Below are 23,316 nucleotides of genomic sequence, written 5' to 3'. Positions count from 1 at the left end.
CGAGTAAGCAAAAATAGAATGTGTGTAGTAACACTCACTTGAAGTTGTAAGGAAATAATATTTCTCTTTTGGTAGCGGAAAACCTTAACCCTTGTACCAAGTTATTCTCTGTCTCGCGGGGATCCACTGCGAGACTTTTGTCATGAATGAAATATGGGTCAATGAACTCAATGTCATAGATTCGTCCTCTTTTGCATTCGAGAATCTTCATTCTGCAAAATTAATATAGTGATGAGTAAGATTATACATGCAATGAACGAGCTGAGTAAGACTTAATGATATAAATTAATAATACTTACAAACAATAGGTACTAATGATAGATTTGTCGAGGTCGTCTTGTTTATATAACTGAAATAATTCGTCAAATTCAATCATTAGCACGCCTTCTCCATGACCGTAATGCTCGTTTTTATATGCACAGTAGATCCAGCTTTGTTGTTCAGCAGATGCTCGCATGTACCAGTCATGCAATCTTCGCATTTTTGTTGGTAGCTCGTTGACTAACTCAGGTTTGACGAGAGGAGACCCATGCCGGTACATGTATGTTACGTCAGTGAATTCATGTGTATGGTTTAAGTACCGATCAATAGACATGTCATGAGCCTTGGCCGCTTCTCCGTATAGTGCAACAAACTCCGGATCGATACCAGTTGTTTCATCATTCCTCTGCTCGACCGCAGCTACGCTCGAGCACACCTTTGTATTGGAATACACTTTGAGCGGGGGCACGATTGGTTTTTCTGTTGTCCGAGCTGGGCAACTGATTTCCCACTGGACGTACTACTCTTCAACCACTACTTTTTTGCCTCAACCGACTTGAGAATAGAGCGTTCATAGTTTGCTGGCAACGGAGGCGGTGGATCTGCAAGGGTATTCAGCATTTTCACGCACGCGGGACCTTCATACTGCTTAGGCATACAAAAAAGATTTCCTTCTCTGCTTTGGTAAGAGCGTAGCTGCTTAAGTATTGACGTCCTTTATCAGTCTTCTTGTCGTATGGGTCTTTCATACGTTGCTTCCTCCTCCCGTGCTTCGCTTGTATCTTTTGTCTTCTCATACACGCCCAGGAAGCCTAGCAGGTTCACGCAAAGATTCTTCGTCACGTGCATCACGTTGATTGAAGACCGGACCTCTAGGTGTTTCCAATAGGCTAGCTCCCAAAATAAAGATTTATTTTTCCACATGGGCACGTGTCCGGTAACGTCGTCTTTCGAAACAGATTGACCGCCAGGACCCTTTCCAAAGATTACTATTTGATCCAAATCCTTGACCATAGCCAATAACTCATCACTAGTAGGGAGGTTAGGCTTCTTCCGGTGATCTGCTTCACCGTTGAAATGCTTGCCTTTCTTTCTTACGGGATGATTGGTCGGAAGAAATTGACGACACCCAGGTAGACAACCTTCTTAGATTTTTTCCAAATATGTACCTTTAGTTTTATCTAAACAGTGCGTGCATGCATTGTATCCCTTGTTTGAATGTCTTGAAATGTTACTAAGAGCAGGCCAATCATTGATGGTTACGAACAACAATGCTCGTAGGTCAATTTCATGTCGTCTGTACTTAGACCAAGCCATAAGTTTCTTGGGTCTTCTGCAAAGTCCGGCCACTCCCTCTCAATTTTCCTCCACTCCGACCCATGTGCGAGGTGTCTCAACTTCCCGTCTTTCTTACGCTCGTCTTTGTGCCACTGCATCAACTTGGCATGGTCATTGTTTCTGAACAGACGTTTCAACCGTGGTATTATAGGAGCATACCACATAACCTTAGCAGGAACCTTCTTCCTGGGGGGCTCGTCATCGCCCTCAACATCACCAGGGTCATCTTGTCTGATCTTGTACCGACATGCAGTGCATATCGGGCATTTGTCCATATTCTCGTACTTCTCATCGCGGTACAGGATGCAGTCATTAATGCATGCATATATCTTCTGCACATCTAATCCAAGAGGGAAGATAGCCTTCTTTGCTTCGTACGTAGTCTTGGGCAATTCGTTATAATTTGGAAGCTTCGGCTTCAATATTTTCAGTAACTTCTCAAATCCCTTGTCAAATAAACCAGTTTCTTCCTTCCATTTCAACAGTTTCAGTGTGGTACCGAGCTTTGTGCTGCCATCTTCGCAATTTGGGTACAGCAACTTGTTATGATCCTTTAGCATGGCCTTCAACTTCAGCTTCTCCTTGTATGTATCGCATTGTATCTTTTCATCAGAAATGACCCGACCAAGACCATCAGCGGGCTCATCTGATGTCGGTTGTTCTTCACCTCCTTCTTCTTCATTGTCTTCCATTGCAGCATCATCGTATTCTTCAGTGAACATAGGATAGTTGTCATCATCATCTTCTTCATTGTCTTCAATCCTAACCCTTTTTTCTCCGTGCATGGTCTAACAATAATATGTGGGCATGAAACCTCTCCGAAGCCCGTGGCCTTGAATGGTTTTCGAGCTAGAGTACTCCTTCACGTTTCGACAGTCAACACATGGACAAGGCATAAAATTATTCACTTTGTTTGCCTTAGCCACATCGATAAATTTATGCAGACCTGCAATAAATCCGGAACCGCGCCGTTCACCGTACATCCATCGCTTCCATGCATCGATCTGCATCATACATGAATAGTAAAATGACCACTGTACATGGACACATGCAATATTTTTGTATCAATTACAGATGAAAAGGATAAGGTTGCTAACATCGTTCAAGGATACCATTTTTGTGAACTTAAGTGTGACTCGGGCATTACTCCCGATTCGTAATGTACTTCGAAGTGCGCCGGTCACCGTACATTCATTGGCGATTCATCTGTATTATGAAATTAAGTATATCAAAAAACCATTGCAGAACATCATGAATTGAGAAATGATAAAATTTATACAAGTTCATCATCACATTAAAACCAAAGTACAGTAGTAATCAAATGTTATTATTTCAAAAATAAATACATAAAGTTCTCTCATAAAACAACATACAACTATGTAAAACATTTAAATGCAACAACAAATGCGATCAAAATCGCAACTAAGGTAACAATTGACCCACACAATGATACCAAGTCTCTTTATCAATGGCATATTTTCTAATATTTCTAATCTTCAAGCGCATTGCATTCATCTTCAACCGCATTGCATCCATCTTCATCTTGTGATCATCGACGACATCGGCAACATGCAACTTCACTTCCATATTCTTCTCCTCAATTATTTTCAATTTTTTCTTCAAGTAATTATTTTCTTTTTCAACCAAATTTAACTTCTCGACAAGAATTTCTATGTCGGTTGGAATTTCCGGTTCACATACCTCCTAGATTAAAAAATATATGTCACGTTGGTCGTCATAATTGTCATAAACACTAAATAAAACAAATAGTTATAAAAGATAATATATACCACATCCGAATCATAGACAGGACGAGGACCGATGGAGGCGAATACCAAAACCATCGCACTATATAATAACAAAAAATAATAATAATAAGTAATTTATACAAGTATTTGTCTAAATCATACAAATAAGAAAAAAAATCTTTTAAAAAGAAGATAAGAACAAGAGGCTCACCATGGTGGTGCTGGCAACGAGATCGGCGCGGGCGATCGACAACGGTGAGGACAGGCACGGGACGGCACCCTACACATGTGCAGACTCTAAAAAGTTAATTTGGGCTCAAATTTTGCATCTAAATCAAAAGAACTCCCACATACACACCTACACTAAAATCCACAAACCAGTCTACTTCTAGAGCATTTGAAATGAGCTAAACTAGCAGTGAGAGATGAAAGGATGAAGTAGCTAACCTTTAGAACACTTGTGTAGTTGGTGCACCGTCAAACCTAGACAAATCTTGAGGAAAATGGAGCTTGAAGATGTCGAGCTTGGAGAGGAGAAAGCTTAAGTGTGTCTCGGACATTTCATCGAACACCTCATGTGCATGGCATAGAAGGGTTGCAAGAGCATGGCATGCACACCTCACACAGCCAGAGAGGAGAAAGTGGGCATCTCTTTAGTCCCGGTTCCATCCCCCTAACGGGAGTAATGCTCCGCGACACGCCACGTATCAGTTGCTGGATCTTTAGTCCTGATTTTTGGCACGAACCGGGACTAATGCCTCGAACCAAACCAGGACTTTTGCCCCGCGAGGCTCTGGCAGCTCGAACCGGGACCAATGCCTGGCATTGATCTCGGTTTTATTTCGACCCAGGGCTAATGTGATTTGGGGCTGCGGCCGAAAGCCTCATTTTCTACTAGTGCTCCTCGGCCTCCCCGACCGCGTGTGGCGGCATAAACACGATGGCGGCGGCAGCGGGGAGGGCATCTCTTTTCTGAATTCTCAAAATTCTGCAAGTTCAAAATATAGTGAAGTCAAAATTCCATAACTTATATTGTTAAAAATATATATAACTCCAAAAGTTTTGATAATTGTCTAAGTTTCAAATTCTGAAAGCTATGGCAAGAATTTTCTGAAAGCGGGTACTATATTCTGAAAGTGTTCAAATGAAACTTGACGTGATGATCGGAATTGATCGACAGCGGACAGGGCTATCTTGAGGCGGCATCACGTAATTTACCTTGTACTTATGTCATTGTACCGTCAGAATTGATCTTCAGGCGCTGCCAGATAGCCATGCCCACCAGAGTGCATTCTCCATTAGCATTAGGCGGCACTGACGTTTAGAGACTTGCCTTTTATGTTTGAACCGGATCTTATGTTTGGATATCCTTATGACAGTCGAACTCTGCTAAATGTTGGTGGTATGGGAAAAATGTGTGCAAGAAAAACGACTTTGATGTTATGCTTTGATCCTTCATCTTTTTTTTTGCGGGAAATAGATCCTTCATCTTGATTAACACGCGCATTCTTGATTTCTCAAGACTGATACAATGACATAAGTGGTCTGAATTATTATTGTAGCCATGTGGCTTCGATTGCCGTGGGGTACCGGTGGCGCAATGTATGGCTTCGCAAGCGGAATGGCACCAAGTGCAAGGTAAAGACATACATATACTCAAAATGGAAATTGTAATCTACCTCAATGCCAACTGCAACTTGAGTTTTGTTCACCGCTACAATGTTGCAATTTAACACAATTTGGAATAGCTACATTTTGTTCTCGCTTCTATATACTCAGATTAGCCGTGTACAAGGCAATGTACCCGGACGAGGTCGATGCCAGAGTCCACGCCGACGAACGTGCTCACGCCCGGCGACCAGATATGGGCGGCCTGGAGCATGATCAGTGCCAACGAGCCCATGCTACACTTCGCGCTGATTGTGAGCAGGGCGTCAGAGACTGGCAGCCTAGATCATGTGGTCAGGCTGCCTCTGGCAGTAAGGTTAAAATTGCAACCACATGATTAAGTGTACAAATGCAAACAGGAGATGTTTAATTAATCCGGTGCACATATTTGCCTTCTCAGAACAAATAATTAATCTGGCTGAACAGTCATTAATACTGTTAGATAATCCGGAACAGCATCAAGAGGCTTTGTGTTTTACTAATGATTTACTAATTTACAAGTTACAGGTAGTAAATCACCCTGAAACTAGAGAATGTGTTTACATGGCACCACTAAATCTATGAATCTCATCTCCATGTATTTTACTAGCCATTTCTAGTTCTGAATGAAAGGGTAGGCAGAAGACGGGCCTTCATCATCTAAATCTCTTCTCCATGTCCCTTGACAAACCTCGACATAGATGAAGTTCCGCCTTGCTCAACTATCCGAGATTACACCGACAATTGCAGCTCAAGATAGTCGACACCTACGCAGACCACCTACAGAATAAAATGCAAATTATGTGTCTTATAATTTGGCAGTAGATAGATAGCTTGCACGATAACCATTTCAACTAAAAGCTTCAAAAAATTTAAGAAGAAAAAAAGCAGATATGTTCACATCCCGTGTCTCAATGCTCATTTGATATTCAGACTCTTAGGACCGGACCTTCAATTATACAATAACTTTTTATTAAGTGTGCATCTTACAGAAAAAAAGGGCAGACCATCCAATATACATATCCTGACATCCATATTAACACACTAACACTATATGAAGATGCAACGATACAATCTGGAGAAACTGAGCAGGCAATAAGAAAGATTACCTATTATGAATTGTAGTAACACATCAGTTGCGACTGAAGAAAATAGGAATCCTTATATTTTCTGCCACTCCCAACGTGAACGCCATTTTTAATCCAATCTTCTCTATGGATCCAAGCATCACGGCTAGTATCAAGGACGCCCAAAATCTGTCCAAGCGTAAAGTAGGATTTAGGGACCCGAAATATAAGAGCACAAGAAAGGACAGACATAAAGGAATGAGCAAGACACACCAGCTTCAACAAATGATAGCCAAATTCAAAATAAATAGCACTTACCACACCACCTTTCCATGGGATAAACAATGGATTCCTCCTTGATTGTAGTACCTATGAATTTAAAATGAGATGTTAAGCCAAGACAAATAAATCACGAGTCTAAATTACGGTATAATGTAAAACTGAGATATAAACCTCACACAATCAATCCAGGTATGTTAATTTCAAGAAATGGAGTGTGCATTCTAATTTATAAAAAGATATGGATGCATATCCTTGCAAGAAGACATACCTCAACTTTCTCGACGGGTTGATTCGATGGAATAGTATTAAGAACCCTGATCAAAAAGAAAAGAAAAATAGATCAATAAATTTATTGTTCGTTTCCAAGACATTATGTTGAAACAAAATCCAAGTGTCATTAGTATTTTCTCCAAAAACACAGGAGCCACATTGGCACTTTTTTTATTGCAGGCTTGCAGCAGCTCTGTGCTATTCATCTTTACAAAAAATCTTTCAACAAACACTTGTTAATAATAACTAGTAAATGCAAAAAGGATCAGAACAATTGCTTGGCACACTTGTAGCTACATAGGGTGGCACACTTCTATTCCTTAGCGCAGTTATTCCAGTAGTCTTCCGTTAAATAATGCCAGAAGAACGTAACAATTAACCTTTGTTCGAGAACTGGTGCAAGACCTGCTGTTGAAGCTGTGCCACCAACCTGCAAAGAGCATTCCTCTCAATTATTGCTTCTTGCATCATAGAGCAATATTGATATGAAAAACGACACTGATACTTTACCAGCTGAATACTACAGAATAGCTTCCTTTGGAGGTCAACACGTCCTGTTGTAGGAAGTTGTTAGAAAAGATTCTCTCAGGGAAGCTAGATAATGTGCAAAGAGACTACCTGTTGAAAGAACACTGCTGACAATGGCTTCTACGAGACCGATATTATCAAACTTCTTTACTCTGGTGGGAAGCATTTGATAACTGTCCCATGCACCAAGACCACCATTTCCAGAAAGACCGTCGTTTGTTTGCCAAGTATCCTCCAGCATGTCATCACAATCTTGGAACCTGTAAACATAAACATATCTTGTCTGGAGCAATCACCATATCAAAGGGCACAATCACTAAAGCAGAGAACAAAGTCTCACCAAGGTCGGGGAGGTGGAGGGAACTCTTCTGGAATGAGAAGCCGAGGATAAAGAAGCCCCATAGGAGGAACCTATTTTATCACAAACAAATTTGAATTTGTAGATATATCACCTACAGCATATAATTACTCTCCAACTACAACTCAATCACCACTACAGATTTTACTAATAGAGAGTGAAGGGGCGAGGGAGGGAGGGAGAGTGCCTGCATGTCTTACTTTTTTGCTAGAAGAAATAGATACGCCCTCCGTCTCGGTTTACAGGGCATGCGCTCAGTTCTAGGTCATCAATTTGACTAGCTAAATATGAGTTATATCTTATATTTCACCAAAAGTATATCATTGGATTCTTAAGAAGATGTAGTTTCTAAACATATATTTTTCATCAAATATAATACTCTCTCCGTCCCAAAATAAGTGACTCAAAAATGACTCAACGTTGTACTAAAATTAGTGCAAATTTGAGTCACTTATTTTGGGACGGAGGGAGTACATATTTAGCTAGTTAAATTGTCAACCTAGAACGACGCGCATGCCTTATAAACCGAGATGGAGGAAGTACAAAAAAAGTCATGCACTTTTTCAAAACACACCCTCAGCCCAAAAAATAGACAAAAGAAGAAGAGAATAAGTGGTTTAAAAAAATTACACTGAGAGCTGACAGCCTTGTCTTCTGATGCCCAACAGACTTTTCATGCTCATATGAATGAACAACAGAAACAGCATCATAGCTCCCGCTCTGCGGAAAAGAAAAATACTAGAATAAGTTCAAGGGAAGCATTCTACTTCAACAAAAAATAATCATTTCAGCTTAAGAATTAAGAAAAATAAAGTTCAGAGTAGGTAGGATGTTATGGGTTCAAGCATCCACTAAAAGACTCCAGTTCTTTCTGGTTTCTACATATACTAGTTTTGTCTTTTGTCCATTTGCATTTTGTTCAACACACACAAACTGTGTTGGTATATATAATATGTAAATATATGAAACTTATGTAAATGTATTTCTTCATGACTAAGAGGACAACAAGGAAGGATCTGAAAATGGAAAGGTAGCAACACTAAAAACAAATGCACATGAGCAGCACTTAGGCAAATAGGATAGCTCCAACCAGATCTCTTGGTCTTCCTAGAGGATTCAGCGACCTACACATAAATAAGAAACAGGGGATATGCCCAATATCATCGGCAAATTATAATCCAATGCTATCAAGTCATCTTAGATTATTCATCTTCCTATGCCCCATGTATGAATGCCACAAGGTCGGCTACTAATTTACTATGCTTTGACAAGATAGGGCAGCGCTCATACACAAAGAGATTTAGAGAAAAGGTTTCCGCTTATGAACGTATTGATTCTAGAAGTGCTCTAGTCCCATGCACTGGAGAAAATGTGTATAAATGATTCGCACGAAAGGAGATGCATATGTTATTGCAATTTATCCTCTTTGTATACAGTTTCAGGTGAAATTAATCAATGTACAACAGTGCTATAATGATCTTTGCGCGGACGACACAAATCTTTCTTTCCACAGGGAAACTTTCAAAATAAAACATAAGCAGACTGTCCAACAATCAAATCCTTTACAGATACGAGCTATCAAGATTTAGTAAAGCTTAGAGTAAGCCACTTACCCTTATTTGGCTATATCCCTCTTTTATCTTGTTCAGCATTAGCATATCTATAGGCTTCTTCATGGGATCGGTTTTAAAATTTGGCCATGTGCGATGACGTTGTTGAACCCAAAGTAGGCATCTGGATATGTCCTACAAAAGAAAATGAAAATAGCAAAGGATGTAACAAAAGGAAACATAATAAAAATAATAAGAGAAAGGTGTGACAGCACCCAGGTGCCTAGGCACCTTCTATGAACAGTAAAATCAAAAGAAATAGAAAACAAAATAAATAAAAAAATCTGAAACTTTGCAGCATCAAAGATGATCAAACTTTGTACATTTTTGCAAATTATCATGCCAAAATATCTTGTAGAGAAATATGTACAAACAAGTTTCAGATTTTGATGCTAAAAGTGCTCAAAACTTCAAGCACTGAAATCTTTTTCGTGTGTAGAGCTCCACGAATAGTTTTTTGGCATGAAAATTTGCAAACACCTACAAAGTTTCATCATCATTGATGCTGCAAAGTTTCAGAATTTTTTGATTTTGATTTCTATTTTTTCGATTTTACTGTTCATAGAGGGTGCCTAGGCACCCGGGAGCTAAAAATCCACTCTCAAATAATAATATAGATCACAAGCAATTGACGTTCAAAAACCATAAAAGCAAGTCATGCAATTATACAAAGTAAAGTGGGAATATGATCATCAGACTATCTATCCTGTAGCCTCGAGGGAGATCCTCCGTAAAAAGAGCACTTGACAACTGACGACAATACCACCCAGCAATCATGTTATAACTAAGGTGACATCACAATGACTGATATTAACAGAAATATTCCATTGAGGTTGCCCTTAGAAAATCAGTGTCATCAGAAAGTCCCAAAAAACATCGGAAATATTGTCAATGTAATGGTTCAGCCACTTCTCATATTAAAGCCAAATCTACCCCTGACACCCACCCACGCTCATATACTCTCGGGGCCTTCCCTCCCTCTCATTGCCACTTAAGGATTCAGGCCCCCCATAAACGACTTGTTGTGCCAAGTGCACTGCCAACGAGTTCTGGTTGTCATGATACTCTCCGTACCTTTGCAATGTCAGTGGCATAATTTTTCAAAACCAAAGTACAGCCAAATCTCAACTGAGAAACTACTCGAAAGGAATAGATTGTTGCTCGTATTTGTAAGATGATACTATTATACTAAGAACATGATGAAAGAACTAAAATATGCATATCTTCCGATCGGGAAAAAAGTGGCATGACATAAAGTTTGTACACAACAGTCACATGAGACGAAACCTAACAAAGATTTGTTGTTCTGACAGAGAAAAATGGACTGGGTGCATGATAGTAGATAATAACTTGAAAAAATAGAATAGCAGATTTCTACCATGAAACGAAATTATACAGATGTAATGACCATGAACAACAGATTGCTCAAGTAACAGAAATATATTTGTCTACGTTAAAGAGAACAGTTGAGAACATACATCTCCACCATATGGGAGCGCCAAAGCTGTGTGGGGTAAAGCTACTCCATCCTGGAAACATTTAGGGTAGATCATACATTAATATGATAATATCTAAATTTCTTAGTGGTTTGAAAGAAATATAGAAGTACTATGGTTATTACCTCAACACAAACTACTTGTGTAACTTGAGCACCAATGTTGACCACACAAGCTGTCGACAACCCATTCCCAAATGCCGCTGCTAGAGCTTCCTAATTAAATATTAACATAAGCAGAGTAAATAAGGAAGCTCAATTTTCTTCATGTTTCAATTTGTGAATCATCAAATACAAGAGCTTGGTTATGTCTCTACAAGTCAATAGTCTGGAAAGGTATTCTAGATTAAAAAAAAGTCTAAGAGTCTGAAAAGTGGACTATATCAACCAAAATGAAGGTATCAAGTTCTAGTTTCTCATTAGTAATATTACATTAAACTTAACTGTCAAATGGTACTATAGTAGTATATTAGTAGAGATAAGCTAAAATTAGAAACAGGCAACCAGCATGAGAACAACTCCAGAAATGGGCCAACTCCAAGTGTACAGCACACCAAATTTAAAACATGAAAGTTAAAATCCAGCCTTTAGGTGCAAAATATTAGTATTAACCCAATAGCATGAATGGTTTCATGAGTACCTGATTTAAGGTACCAAGCTGCTAACAAAATATGGAATGCCAAAATGGTTTCATGAATGGTGTTAATCCAGAATAGTTGACACCGGGCAAGCAGTGTCAAGTTGTAGCATGGCCGTTTCTCTTTACTCTTTGTTAGAAGTATAATTGGGTTTAAGTTAGAGATAAAGAGATAGAGATAGAATTAGTTTAAACCACATGTAACTTGTCTTGTACTCCAAGCCTCTACCCCTCATGTACTCCTATATATACCCTTACAAGGGTTAGATCAATACAACACACAACAAAACAATATTCAGCCATCCTATATTTTTCCACATGGTATCAGAGCGGTTAGTCTCACGACGCCGATCCTAGGTTCCTCTACCACTTCCACAGCGTGCCGCCCCCGGGGAGATTAATCTTCTCTCCCCGGGGGCGCGGCACCGGATCAATCAAAGATTAGATCGGTTCCTCTAGCTTACATACTTCCTTAGATTAGACCAAAATTTCGAAACTTCCATTAGATCAATTTTCTTTTCTTTAGCCACACATATAAATTCCTAGATCTCCACGACCTTCTATCAATCCGGTGAGAATCGGTGCAAATCCACCTTGACGGCGTGCAGTCAACCCGGCTTATGTGGTGAAGGCGATGCAAATTGCATCGGGGACAAGGCAACAGCAGCGAAGACCATGTGTCCCGATCACGGGAGGGCGGACTCGCGCACGCGGATCTCCCGGCCGACACAGACTCCATCTGCACGCCTACACGACCCGGCTCCATCGACCCACACGACCTCCAGGCACGCGCGCTCATCAAGCAGCAGCCGCTCCTCCAAGCAATCTGTTCAACGCGAGCCGGTGTAGGTATGGTCTCCGGGAACTCCACGGCCGGTACGCGGCGAGCCCCATGCAACCAGATTGCATCCACTTACAGATAGATTTCAAACTGCTGGACATGACGTTCATCATCGAAGCAACGGCCTCGTCAGAGACGAGATGCTACAACGTTCCAGCCAATGGACATGACGTTCATCGTCGAACCAAACGGCCTCACCAGGGGACGAGATGCTACAACGCCAATCAGCTGGCATCGTACGTCGCGCACCAGCAGGCATCGAGCGAGCGCGTTCCAGAAGGGTAGCCGTCGGCTTCTCCAACAGGGATGCCATCGGATCTGCATCAACGCCACAACATCCTGTGAAGCGACCAGCAGAGCCTTCATCCAGCCATGCGTAGGTACGCCCATGCATGATAACGTATCCATCTAGGCATCATGCACATGGCCATATGAATCAATCTCCTACGAGGAGATGCATGCAGCAAGACTTGGACTCCCACAAGTGCCTTCTCCTGACGCGCATTGATGGGTGACGCAGGAGCGGTACCCGCGGCCAAACGGTCCTCCGTAGCATCTGCATCAAGACGAGCGATCTACACCGACCCTGCACCACGACATTGAGCTGTACGACTACATGGTTTGGAAAAAAAAATCTTTGTCGAGCATATCTTTGAGAAGCCACATCAACACGCATCATCCACACGTCAGGCCGGTGTGAAAAGTGATGCAATTCTTCATCGACTTCTCCGACGCGACACCGCATCGACACTTGGTCGCCGCAAGGGACGCCTTCAAGCGGCACATTATCGTCGACACGCTGCTACGACGCCATCGCCGACGCTTCATTGCCAAGGTCTTCATCAACATCTTCGTCAACACGCCGCCACCCCTCGTCCACAAGATGGACACCTAGCGTCCTCTAACAGATTTTTCTGCAAGGCGCGACCCCGACGGCGGCAATGACCGCGCCACGACGACGACATCGACCGCGTCATCCACGACGGCACGACTGCATCGACATGGCATCACTACAGTGGCGACCCTACACGGCCACACAGTTCTGGCACTCTACAGTGATGGATTGGCCCATGTCGATGAAGGGCTCCCCCTTGCCAGCATTATGTAGTTATGTAAAAAGAAAAAGAATATAGACATCGACGCACGAGTAAAATTACTTCATCAGAGCAATTCCTTAAAGGCGACCGCATCATGTACTAATGCCAGATCGCACTCCACTCGGTAAATACAACTTCTTAGTGGTTAGCAATTTAGCATAGTACAACAGTCTCAGAATTGAGGAAACTATCCCAGTATGCTGGAAAGATGTTCCATTTTGGGATGAACGGTCCAATTACTTTGCTTAGCAATTGCAAATGGAGAAACAAATCGTGCATTCAAAACTTAATAGGAAGTAAATGCTAAATGGACGATTGGGGACGAACCTGATGTACCACTGCAGTGCTAAATCCCAAATCGCAAAGTACAATGGACAGCATCTCTTTCATTTCTGATGGATGGATATATTAAAAAAATCACAACTTCAAAAAATAAGAAAACTTCCTTATGCAGTGGAACATACACTTTGCACTAGAACTGTAGAAGGTGTTGAAAAAAGATAAAGCAAACAGTATGTACTCAAGATTTCCTATATGAATCATCAATTCAAGGCTATTAAACTAACGGAGTAATGGGTCATGGATTTCATGAAAGAATCTATTGAAGAACTAACGGTGTGGATTTCGCTCGTTGCTAGGAAAGTGTGTTCTGCCCAGCATTTGAAATTCGTGTTGAATGAACAGATTTGAGTTGTTAGGAGTTCAGAAAAAAGGAATTACACATAAATATCAGTATTGGCAGAAAACATGGCATTGACACCTAGTCAAATGCTGGAAACTGTGATCTTCACATACACGATGTATTTCTGCATTTTTCTTCCTGCAACTGCTGTTTAGTACCGTGTAATTTAGGGAAAATAATAGTGAAAGGTATTCATTGCTGTTGTATATGTGGGATAACTACAGCGTTGACATCCAAATTGAAGGTAAAGCAAAACGAGGTGATCTTTTTTCCACATCAGTGTAAATTACCATGCCAAGATGACAATCGGCCAGCCATGGGATTGGATTAATGTCCTTCAATATGATGGTTTCTTGAGATTACAATGGCAGCCTCCCTTATATATAGGTTTCGGAGATGAGGAAAGCTTGAGCAAATTTCAAGGATAAGGCAAGTGAACAAACTTAAGAACTAACTACCTAATTATTACTAAGGATATCCTGCTCCACCTGAGGATCATGTCACCAGCCCTAAAGGATACTCAGCCTTGCGGCGGCGCATATGAGCAGCACTACATGACATACGTCTACACATCACAGGCAGTATTACATGAAAAGAGAAATACCTCGGTTGTCAAATGTTTCCCCAAGAACAAGAATTGCAGAATACAGATGTCTGTCCTTTGGGTTGATGTGCAACTTCTCTATCAGCATCCAATTCCAAATAGTTCGTAAATCTTCTAAAACCTGCAACGGCCAATGTTTGTTTTTCCTAATCATCTACCATTATGATGCTATATATAAGGAAAAATAATATGGACGCACATAGGTTTGGTAACCAGTTAGAAACACAGGGTTATCATGTGCATCATCTCTTCTCCAACACTTTCTGCGCCAGATACCATCAATTTCAACCAAGAAAAAACAATCCAGCTGTGTTTTCAATGTAAATTTTCTAATATGTAGGCCAGGATTACAACTCATGACCTAATTCCTAGTCTTTCTTTATGGTTCGTCAGTGGCAGCAAACAAATGCAGTAAAATAAATAAACTATAAAGGCAAAGAATAACAAGTAATATGGAACAATTTTAGTTCTTAACTTTGAACCCAAGCTCCACAGTTGTTAGTATAAGGACTTCATGGTTCAATTCCATTAGCTAATATAGATACTCTAAAATATTATACCACAAGACTTTATATTTAAAACTTAATAACTGCCTTACCGGCAGAATAAACTGCTCAATTTTATGTTTTACCAGTGAAGTAGGTGCAAAATTAGGTAAACCCTTTCGTGTAAATATGGTGCCTTTAGACAATGCAGGGTGCAGCGGAAGCTTTTTCATGAAGATCTGTTTAGGATTGGGTGATGGAAAATTTGCACGCAAAGAAATAGGCAGAATTTGCCTTCTTCAGTACATTTCAGTAGACCTCTCAACTACTGTTTTCCATAAATTTCAGTACATATTTGCAACCGGATTGACCAAAATCCTGTCACAAATCTGATTCAAAACATTTTTCCCTTGATAAAACAATGCTACAAGAAATACCATTCCCCATACTGATTACAGTGGAGCCAAAACAATACACCCCTACTAGATATTTATAGAACTGACAGTGTAACAATGGAAAGTCTCAGACAATGAACTCAAACTGAACTTCCCATTTAAAGGGCAAAGTTGTTTAATAGTCCCTCCGATCCATAATAAGTGTAGTGGTTTTAGTTACGGCACTTATTACTATAACTAGCTGATTCTTTTAAGATAAGGATCATATGGAATCTAGAGGCATACCTGATGTAACGAATAATTCTGAGAAATATTAAAATGGCCTCTCCTGATCGGGCGACCCAAACAGTATGGTGCAGAAGGAGGGATCTTCAAAGCATCCTCTCCAAATATCATTTCCTTATACTTGTTTTCTTCAGAGTTGGGCTTGTTACCATCATCGGGTGTGCTTTGTGAAGGATCTTCATCGGCGTCACTGTTTACTGACCTTTCTGGCCAATTTGAGGGGTTGTCAATATTTTGATACTATAAAATGCTCCGAAATATATGACACTTTAATGCGGTACAGAACTGCTCTTTGAATCTACTGTTAATACTTAATAACCGAAAGAACAGAGCATAACTAAGTAACTCTGATTATAGGAGCAAGCAGTGAGAAAATAATCCATGATATAACTACTCCATTAAAAAATTAAAATAGTATGATGCCCCATCGAACAATCTAAAGCAGCTAGACAAAACATGGTGATTGATGAGATCTCGTTCTGATGGATACATGCCATATGTAAGAAGAGACGGGACAAAAAATATGTGGATCTCGTACCAAAGCAACAGCTAACCTAACATAAGAATTTCAGTCCTCGAAACTTCAGAGCTAGCTAGCTCCAGCACACAAAACAAAAAAAATCATTGTGTCATAATGTAACATCCAAGGTCTAGACTAAAGCGCCAACACCACATAAGCACAGACAAACATAACAACTCACTTAGGCTTTTATCCATGATTCGCAGAAATAGGTTAATGTGGATTTACTAGATCGTTCCTTTTTTGTATATATGCAGTCCAAACGCATGAGAAATCTGATGTGGTACAAAATCAATCACAACAATGCATATGAGTGACACAGGCCACAACTCACTGAGGGCAGGTGCTACATATAAGTCACACCAAAAAACAAACACAGTTTCCTTCTACAAAAAAAAAATGTATCCAAAACATAAGTACCCTGTAACCTTTTTATTAACAATAGAAGACTCCAAAGTGGACAAGGGGGGAAATAAGAAGGTACACTTCAGTAAAAGATCAGAAAGTACCAATTGACATGGATGTTTTGATGCTTTTGTCCATCACATCTGTCCATGTGAGTATACTATCATCTTTGTTTTGCTGTGAAGAAAGACCATCAAGACGTCCCATCTGAAGTGGTCAATATAACCCCATCAGCAAACAGAGGCCATGATTTGACCTTTCTAAACAAAAGGAAATTGATGCAAAATCATATAATACATCATTATCCCAAATATCAGCCAGTTAATCAGCATCTCGGTCAGTTTATCGCTACTCGGTGGGTCACCGAATAGCTGATTAACTGATTTATCGCTGATTAACTGGAAAATTCGCCTATTTATCCTTACGCAGCACCTGGACGATATGGTACCAGTTACCGATATCCTGAACATTGTCTATATTGCACACATCAAACAGGCGTACTTGTTTCAATAAGGATTTGTAAGATTGCAAGAAATAGCAACAATTTCCAAACTTAGGCAATAGGTAATTCAAACATAATTCTATAAATTTGGAAGAGGCTGGATGAGCTAGGTTTACCACATACTGTAGTATGTTGAACTTATAAACTATAATGACAACAAACTTCATGATAGTTTAAGCCCTAAATCCTAGGTAAACTCGGCTTATAAGCCTCAATGCCACAAGCTTATCAAATAAGCTTAAACTATAGGGCAAACAAGTCCCAAAGTTCCCTTCCTCCCACTTGCTGTATGTCCCGTAGTGAACTGGATCGTTATCATAATATTATCATGGTGCAGCATACTGCAGATCAACTAATTACGGTCTGACAAAACATTTTTCACATTCTAAAAATAGAACTAATTTAGTGAGATGTGGCACATGGCCACTGTTTTGTTGGTAAATTGCTCTAAGTAGCTAGTTCTCCTTTTAACTGCCCAAGTATAGCAGTGTGCAACCAGATAAGATGGAGCAAACACCTCCCCGAGAAGCATAAGAATAACTATTGATAAGTAATCGATGTGTAAGAAAAGATAAATAAATTGCCCACACTCTAAACTAGTTGGACATCGCTATTCAAATTCAAGTAGACAAAGCCTACATCTGGGGTGATACTTTTCCCAATTAATATATAAAAAGATTAACCCGGATGGCAAAATGCAATATATCCTACTGTCGCAAAAACAGGTATGCAAAGTATTCATCACATAGACTGTGCACAGTACCTTAGGAGGTAATGGTTGGTTCTCTGAAGGCGATACTTCACCCAAAAATGGGATTTTGAGCATTGAAGCAATCTGCAAGACTCAGTCCTGATTAGTTCGAGCCGCGCACATGATCCAAAGTAATTGCGAGAAGTAGATTCTTACAATACCATACGCCCGCTCCCGCTCTGCATTGTGCGTCGACCCAGCACGGCAGTTGAGCCTCTGCAAACCAAAACGACAGTCATACACTGAAGATTACGCCAACGATGTTCCAATGCAGGTACAGGACCAGCAGAGGGGGAGGGAGGGGGGGGGGGACCACCCCTGCATTCGCATCACCTGGTCTCGCACCGACAGCTTCGGCGCGTCGTTCTTGTGCCGGGCAATGCAGTGCGGTATATTGAACGGCACGTCCTGACTAGCGAACCCCATGCGCACGTTCATGGAGCCTGCGAAAAGGAAGGGTCCTCGGTCAGGTGACAACCACCATGTCTCAAGGCAAAAATTACCGGCATATAAGAAGACGACATTCCTGCTTCACACATATTCATCTCACTTCTAGAATTTCAACGGGTAGCATCGCACAAGATCGACCTTCTGATTCACACTATGCATCTTCGCCGGGGGCTTGAGCCTCGCGAAATCAGCTCGAACTACACTAAACACGTTGTTTTTTACACCCAGTTTGGACTCCAGCAGGCGTGAATCGTCGGAACAAACAGGGGAAGGAAAGCGCGTATCTAGAGGACAGGCGGGGGATTGGGGGATTCGCTCCGGCGGGGCGCACCTGGGTTGATGACGACGAGGCTGGAGCCGCGCTCGGCCAAGAGCTGCGACGGCACCACCGTCTTGAGGTAGTCCTGCGGAAGTCACAGAACCACAAACGTGAGCAGCAACTCGCTAGGGTTTCTCGGCAGGGGTTTACTCCCCGGGGCGAACCGAGCCCGCCGGATTCGGGCGGCCCGGAGGGGGAAGGAGGGAGGGGGGGGGGGGCTAGGGGAGCTCACCATCTGGTCGTCGTCGGAGGCTGGAGGTCGCGCCGGAGGGGGGCGCCGGAGTGGAAGGCGGCGGCTCTTCGCGGCGGAGCGGGGGCTTGGCTGTGCTCCCCAGCCGCGGGTTAGGGGGGAGGGAGGAGGTGACTCGGCCGTCCGATCGGCATCCAACGGATCTGGTTATCGGAAGTGGTTTTCCCTTTGCTATCCTCCTGTAATTGCGTTGGGTTGGACGCTCGGTTTGAATCCAAATTCGGCCCGATTTTCTCGGCTATTTGAATTTGCTTGGATCATCATAGCACAGGATACAACATGTGCCGGTGCCGGCCTTGTAAAATTCGAGTAGTTTGTAAGTAGAACGTCGCCATCTTGGAGTCGAGTCGAGTCGCCGCAGCAATTGTGTTGGGTGCTTGGTGTGCTGCTCTTTCGTTTTGGATGCTCTGTTTACTTCTGGGCCGGAAACAGTTTTAAGTAGTTTGTTATGCCATATGCATAGAACTACTCCGTATATATGTATGAGGAATAACGCCATGCACAGGCCTTGCCTGAGTTGGTATTGTGGTAGATTATGATAACCCAGCTTATGTAATCGACTACTCACTCCGTTTCTAAATATAAGTCATTTTAAAGATTTTACTAGAGAACTAGATACGGAGCAAAATAAATGAATCTACACTCTAAAGCATGTCTATATACATCTGCATGTAGTCCCCGAAACCTCTGAAAGACTTAAATTTAAAAACGGAGGGAGTAGTATTTATCTTACCATTTGTTTAACCACTTATCTCTACCTCAACATTCACATGAAATTTTGGGTCCAAACTCCAAACACGAACCAAAATCCTGTGGAATGGATCAACCACGTACAGAAATCACTAAATTTGCCTTGATGAATGCATCTACTTATCAAGTTTATCTTGACTAATAATAAGAAATTATTACTCCCTCCATTCCAAAATATAAGGCATTTTAGGGATTTCACTAGGAGACTACATACGGAGCAAAATGAGTGAATCTATACTCTAAAATATGTCTATATACATCCGTATGTAGTTTATAGTACAATCTTTAAAAGGTCTTATGTTTAGGAACGAAGGGAGTAGAACGCACAACATCTGTGCATTTTTTTTCCCGCAAATAAAAAAAACATCTCTGCATTTAGGGATCGAGAAGGGCACGGCTCGAAACAGCAGTCAAGAATGTATGCTCTGATACTGAATGGAGACAAGCAGTTTTCTGTAGCAAAACACAGGACTACAGAACCAAGGCATAGAACCCACCGCGATAAAACCGAAAAACAGAACTGAGCAAGACGGCTTAAAACTCCTACATATCGAATCCTGCAGGCCCCCAGCTCACAGATTCTATGGGCAAAAAGCGGGACATGTACTGCTCCAAAAGTATACGTAAAACACGACGAGTTTCCATACTGATAGTTTCCCCTCCCTCCTACCACGATCCCTTGCCTGGCTTCAGGTTGTCTTGGCCTTTGCGGCCCTTCTCTTGGAGTGCCTCCTTGGGATGGAGTTCTTCATTCCCAGGAAGAAGAGCAGCGCGCCGAAGAGAGCGAGGTTCTGAGCAGAGAGAGAGGGGGGGGAATCCGAGTTAGAACATCTGGTGACAGATAGTGATGGAATGGTTCAAAGCTGAAGCTTCTCGCCAAGTGAGATTCTGTGTGACAAACCTGTGAAAACATGGTGAAGAGCTTAACGAATTGCTGTGACTCGACCTCGTAGTTGTAGAAGTCGTACACGACAGGTGTTATGAATGCCAAGTAAACAAGCTGCACAAGTGAGCTACATCAGTATTTCCATGTTCCAAAAAAGAAGTAAAGAAAAGTAACAGGGGGAGAAAGAGCAACGGCAAAACTATAACATAATAAATGCACAATCATTTTAACATGGATTAAATATATTTTGTTCCGTATAAGAAGACAGAATATATATTTGGTTTCTTTATATATAAGCATATGAACAGATATGCCCAGTTATCATGGATTAATGTCTCAAAACTATAACATAATAAATGCACAATCATTTTAACATGGATTAAATATATTTGGTTCCGTATAAGAAGACAGAATATATATTTGGTTTCTTTATATATAAGCATATGAACAGATATGCCCAGTTATCATGGATTAATGTCTCAAAGAACTGTTGCACTGTCACATATAGATAACAATGCAAACAATAAATATAAACATAAACACATAACTTTGGCTACAGAAAATCAGCTGTACAAATTCAACAGACATGAGCCTATCAAGTGGTTAAACAATAAGAATAACCTGACACCACATCTGGAATCTTTCAGGAAGGTTAGTGTTAAAGCATTCCACTGTCAAGATGCTACAACAGGATATTGCAGAAGCAAAATGTATGAAGATCAAACATCGAAGCAGCAACAATGCCAGATTTGGCATTGTACAGCCAGTGAAATGGACACACTAGAACGTTTAAAACTACCTAAATGGCATGCCAACAGTACTTCCTTTTTATTAGTTTGATTTGAAAAGACAGGGTGCTGCAAGTCTACATTTAATGGCAGACGCAACAGTATGCATCTTGATACCCCCTTACGATAAGATGATTCTTGATATAGTGCCTGCAGAAGAAGAGTACGCACCAGTACGACCGCTCCAAGGGAGCTACTGATGAGGAAAAGGAGACCACCAAATGCTTTAAAAAACATTGTCAAAGCGATGACAGTCTTGATCTGTAAACAGGAAAAAAAAACATCAAACTAGGAACTAGTTGAACGGATCCTTAAAACAAAAACAATGATGTATAACGGGGCAGGCAACCAGAAAATATCCATACATCAATGTGTGGCACAGCCATCCCAACGCTGGCAGACGCCTGCTTCACAAAGAGGTTGAACTTTGGCTTCAGAGACTTTGCTGCTGGGCCTCCATCGGTCCCAAATTCACTGAACCTGCATGGTGTACATTGGAAGCATGGAGATATTCGGAAATTAGAGAGCGGTACTTGACCTGTGCAGCCAACTAATAAGAAGCATAACGGGACTAGCATAAGAACCAACACAGCACTTCCTGTACTACTACGACTACTACCAGATAAAAAATGAAATCCAAACAATGACATGGCCCTTGATATGGAAACAATTCTGCTGGTACCAGTAAAATGAGGTTAAATGAGAAGCAACGGCACAAGGCCTAAAAAGGCCCAGCAGGGTGAAGCTATGGCTACCTAGCTATGCGCCATCGGTGAAATAACTCGGCTAACACAAGGAGCAACGCAACACTTGTTGTACTACCATGGAAAATTTGACATACAAATGCATCGTAGCCCTTGGTATCGAACCAAAGCTGCCAGCGGAGTGAAGCTAGCTAGCTCGTAGTATGAAGGAGCGGCGGGTAAAGTGCGCGTTCTGGAAGAGGAGACGCTGGACTGAGGAAGCATCTGGACCGGATGGGGTTCGTCACTCACAGACTCAAAGGAGCCGCGCGCTTCGAGCCGCTACGCTATCCGCATGGAATGGACCGCTGGCCTGATCCGAAACCCCTCCTCACGCGCTCCCCGTGCGCGTATCTGCCTCTACGAATCGCCGCGGCGGGTCAACATCTACCCTACGCCGGCCAGATCCGCCGCGCCGAGACCCACCGACGCGGCGCCCGGCCGGATCTCGCCGCGGCCGCGCTCGCGCAGGCCAGCCCTGGGGCGTCGCACCGACAAGCAGGAGCCAGGGGCCGCACGCGGGCGGCGCGTCGGTCCCCGGGAGGCGGCCGGAGACGAGATCTGGCGGGGGGGAGACGGGGGGAAGGGACGTGCGGGTGTGGACGTACTCTTGGTAGGCGGAGAGGAGGAAGACGGACGCGAACAGCACCCTCCCGACGAAGGAGACGAAGCCCATCGCTGCTGGCCCCTGACCCGGCGCCGATGCCGATGATGCTGATGGTGTCCCTCCGCCTCGAGCTCCCCGCCCGCGTCTCTGGTCCTCGGTCGCGACGACGACGACTGGGCTGCCCGAGGAGAGGAGTGGTGTGGGGTGGGAGAGGGACGGAGGGTGTGGATGGATGGATCGGTCGACCGATCGGGATGGTTTCGTTCTGTTTTGTGTCTGAAAGGCGGATGGACGGACGGACGGACGGATGGTGGTGGATCCCGTGTGGGGTGGGGGCGGCGATGCGCGCGCGCCACGTCCCGTTTGCCGACGCCTCGCTACGACGACGACATCCGGACGGGTTTCGTGGAGATCGCAGTATGCTCTGGTACGAGCATCTTTTTTTTTCTTTTTTGGAAATGCAGGTGGTCGACTAGGGACGCCCGGGGGAGTATGGGCCAGTTCTTTTGAGCAGATTTTAAAGAATACGGCCCCCAAAACCCTGATCCAAAAGAACTGGATTGACCTTTTTAAATCATGGAATCTTAGATTCTGGCTAGTCCCTTCAAAAAAAACCGTTTGAAAATATAAATGTATTCTAATTACTTCAAATTGCCACTGAACTGTCCTGCCAGAAAACGACCGAGCACCCGGGCGGACTCACTTCAGGCCCTGT

The 23,316-nt window shown here is 42.4% G+C and overlaps 2 protein-coding genes across 2 annotated transcripts; both read right to left on the bottom strand.

Annotated features, from left to right (window-relative positions):
* Window positions 1–5,385: 5,385 nt before the first annotated feature.
* Window positions 5,386–19,041, bottom strand: LOC123424374 (actin-related protein 9). The gene is made up of 21 exons (XM_045107976.1): window positions 18,810–19,041; window positions 18,590–18,662; window positions 18,142–18,251; window positions 17,965–18,024; window positions 17,821–17,892; window positions 16,660–16,762; window positions 15,631–15,836; window positions 14,466–14,586; window positions 13,507–13,571; window positions 10,731–10,820; window positions 10,588–10,638; window positions 9,113–9,244; window positions 8,130–8,219; window positions 7,482–7,552; window positions 7,232–7,401; window positions 7,124–7,167; window positions 6,994–7,043; window positions 6,612–6,657; window positions 6,380–6,430; window positions 6,104–6,250; window positions 5,386–5,774 (listed from the first exon to the last, which is right to left on the bottom strand). Exons 1-20 carry the CDS (start codon window positions 18,810–18,812, stop codon window positions 6,107–6,109), a joined length of 1,752 nt encoding a protein of 583 aa, XP_044963911.1. The 5' UTR covers window positions 18,813–19,041; the 3' UTR covers window positions 5,386–5,774; window positions 6,104–6,106.
* Window positions 19,042–19,983: 942 nt separating this feature from the next.
* LOC123424375 lies at window positions 19,984–22,846 on the bottom strand. Its single transcript, XM_045107977.1, has 5 exons — window positions 22,603–22,846; window positions 21,617–21,731; window positions 21,423–21,512; window positions 20,479–20,577; window positions 19,984–20,368 (listed from the first exon to the last, which is right to left on the bottom strand). The coding sequence occupies exons 1-5, from the start codon at window positions 22,668–22,670 to the stop codon at window positions 20,267–20,269; spliced, it is 474 nt and encodes a 157-aa protein (XP_044963912.1). The 5' UTR covers window positions 22,671–22,846; the 3' UTR covers window positions 19,984–20,266.
* Window positions 22,847–23,316: the final 470 nt, after the last annotated feature.

This window comes from Hordeum vulgare, chromosome 2H (genome assembly GCF_904849725.1).
Source record: "Hordeum vulgare subsp. vulgare chromosome 2H, MorexV3_pseudomolecules_assembly, whole genome shotgun sequence".
Taxonomy (NCBI): domain Eukaryota; kingdom Viridiplantae; phylum Streptophyta; class Magnoliopsida; order Poales; family Poaceae; genus Hordeum; species Hordeum vulgare.
This window is presented reverse-complemented; position numbering and strand designations above follow the sequence as displayed.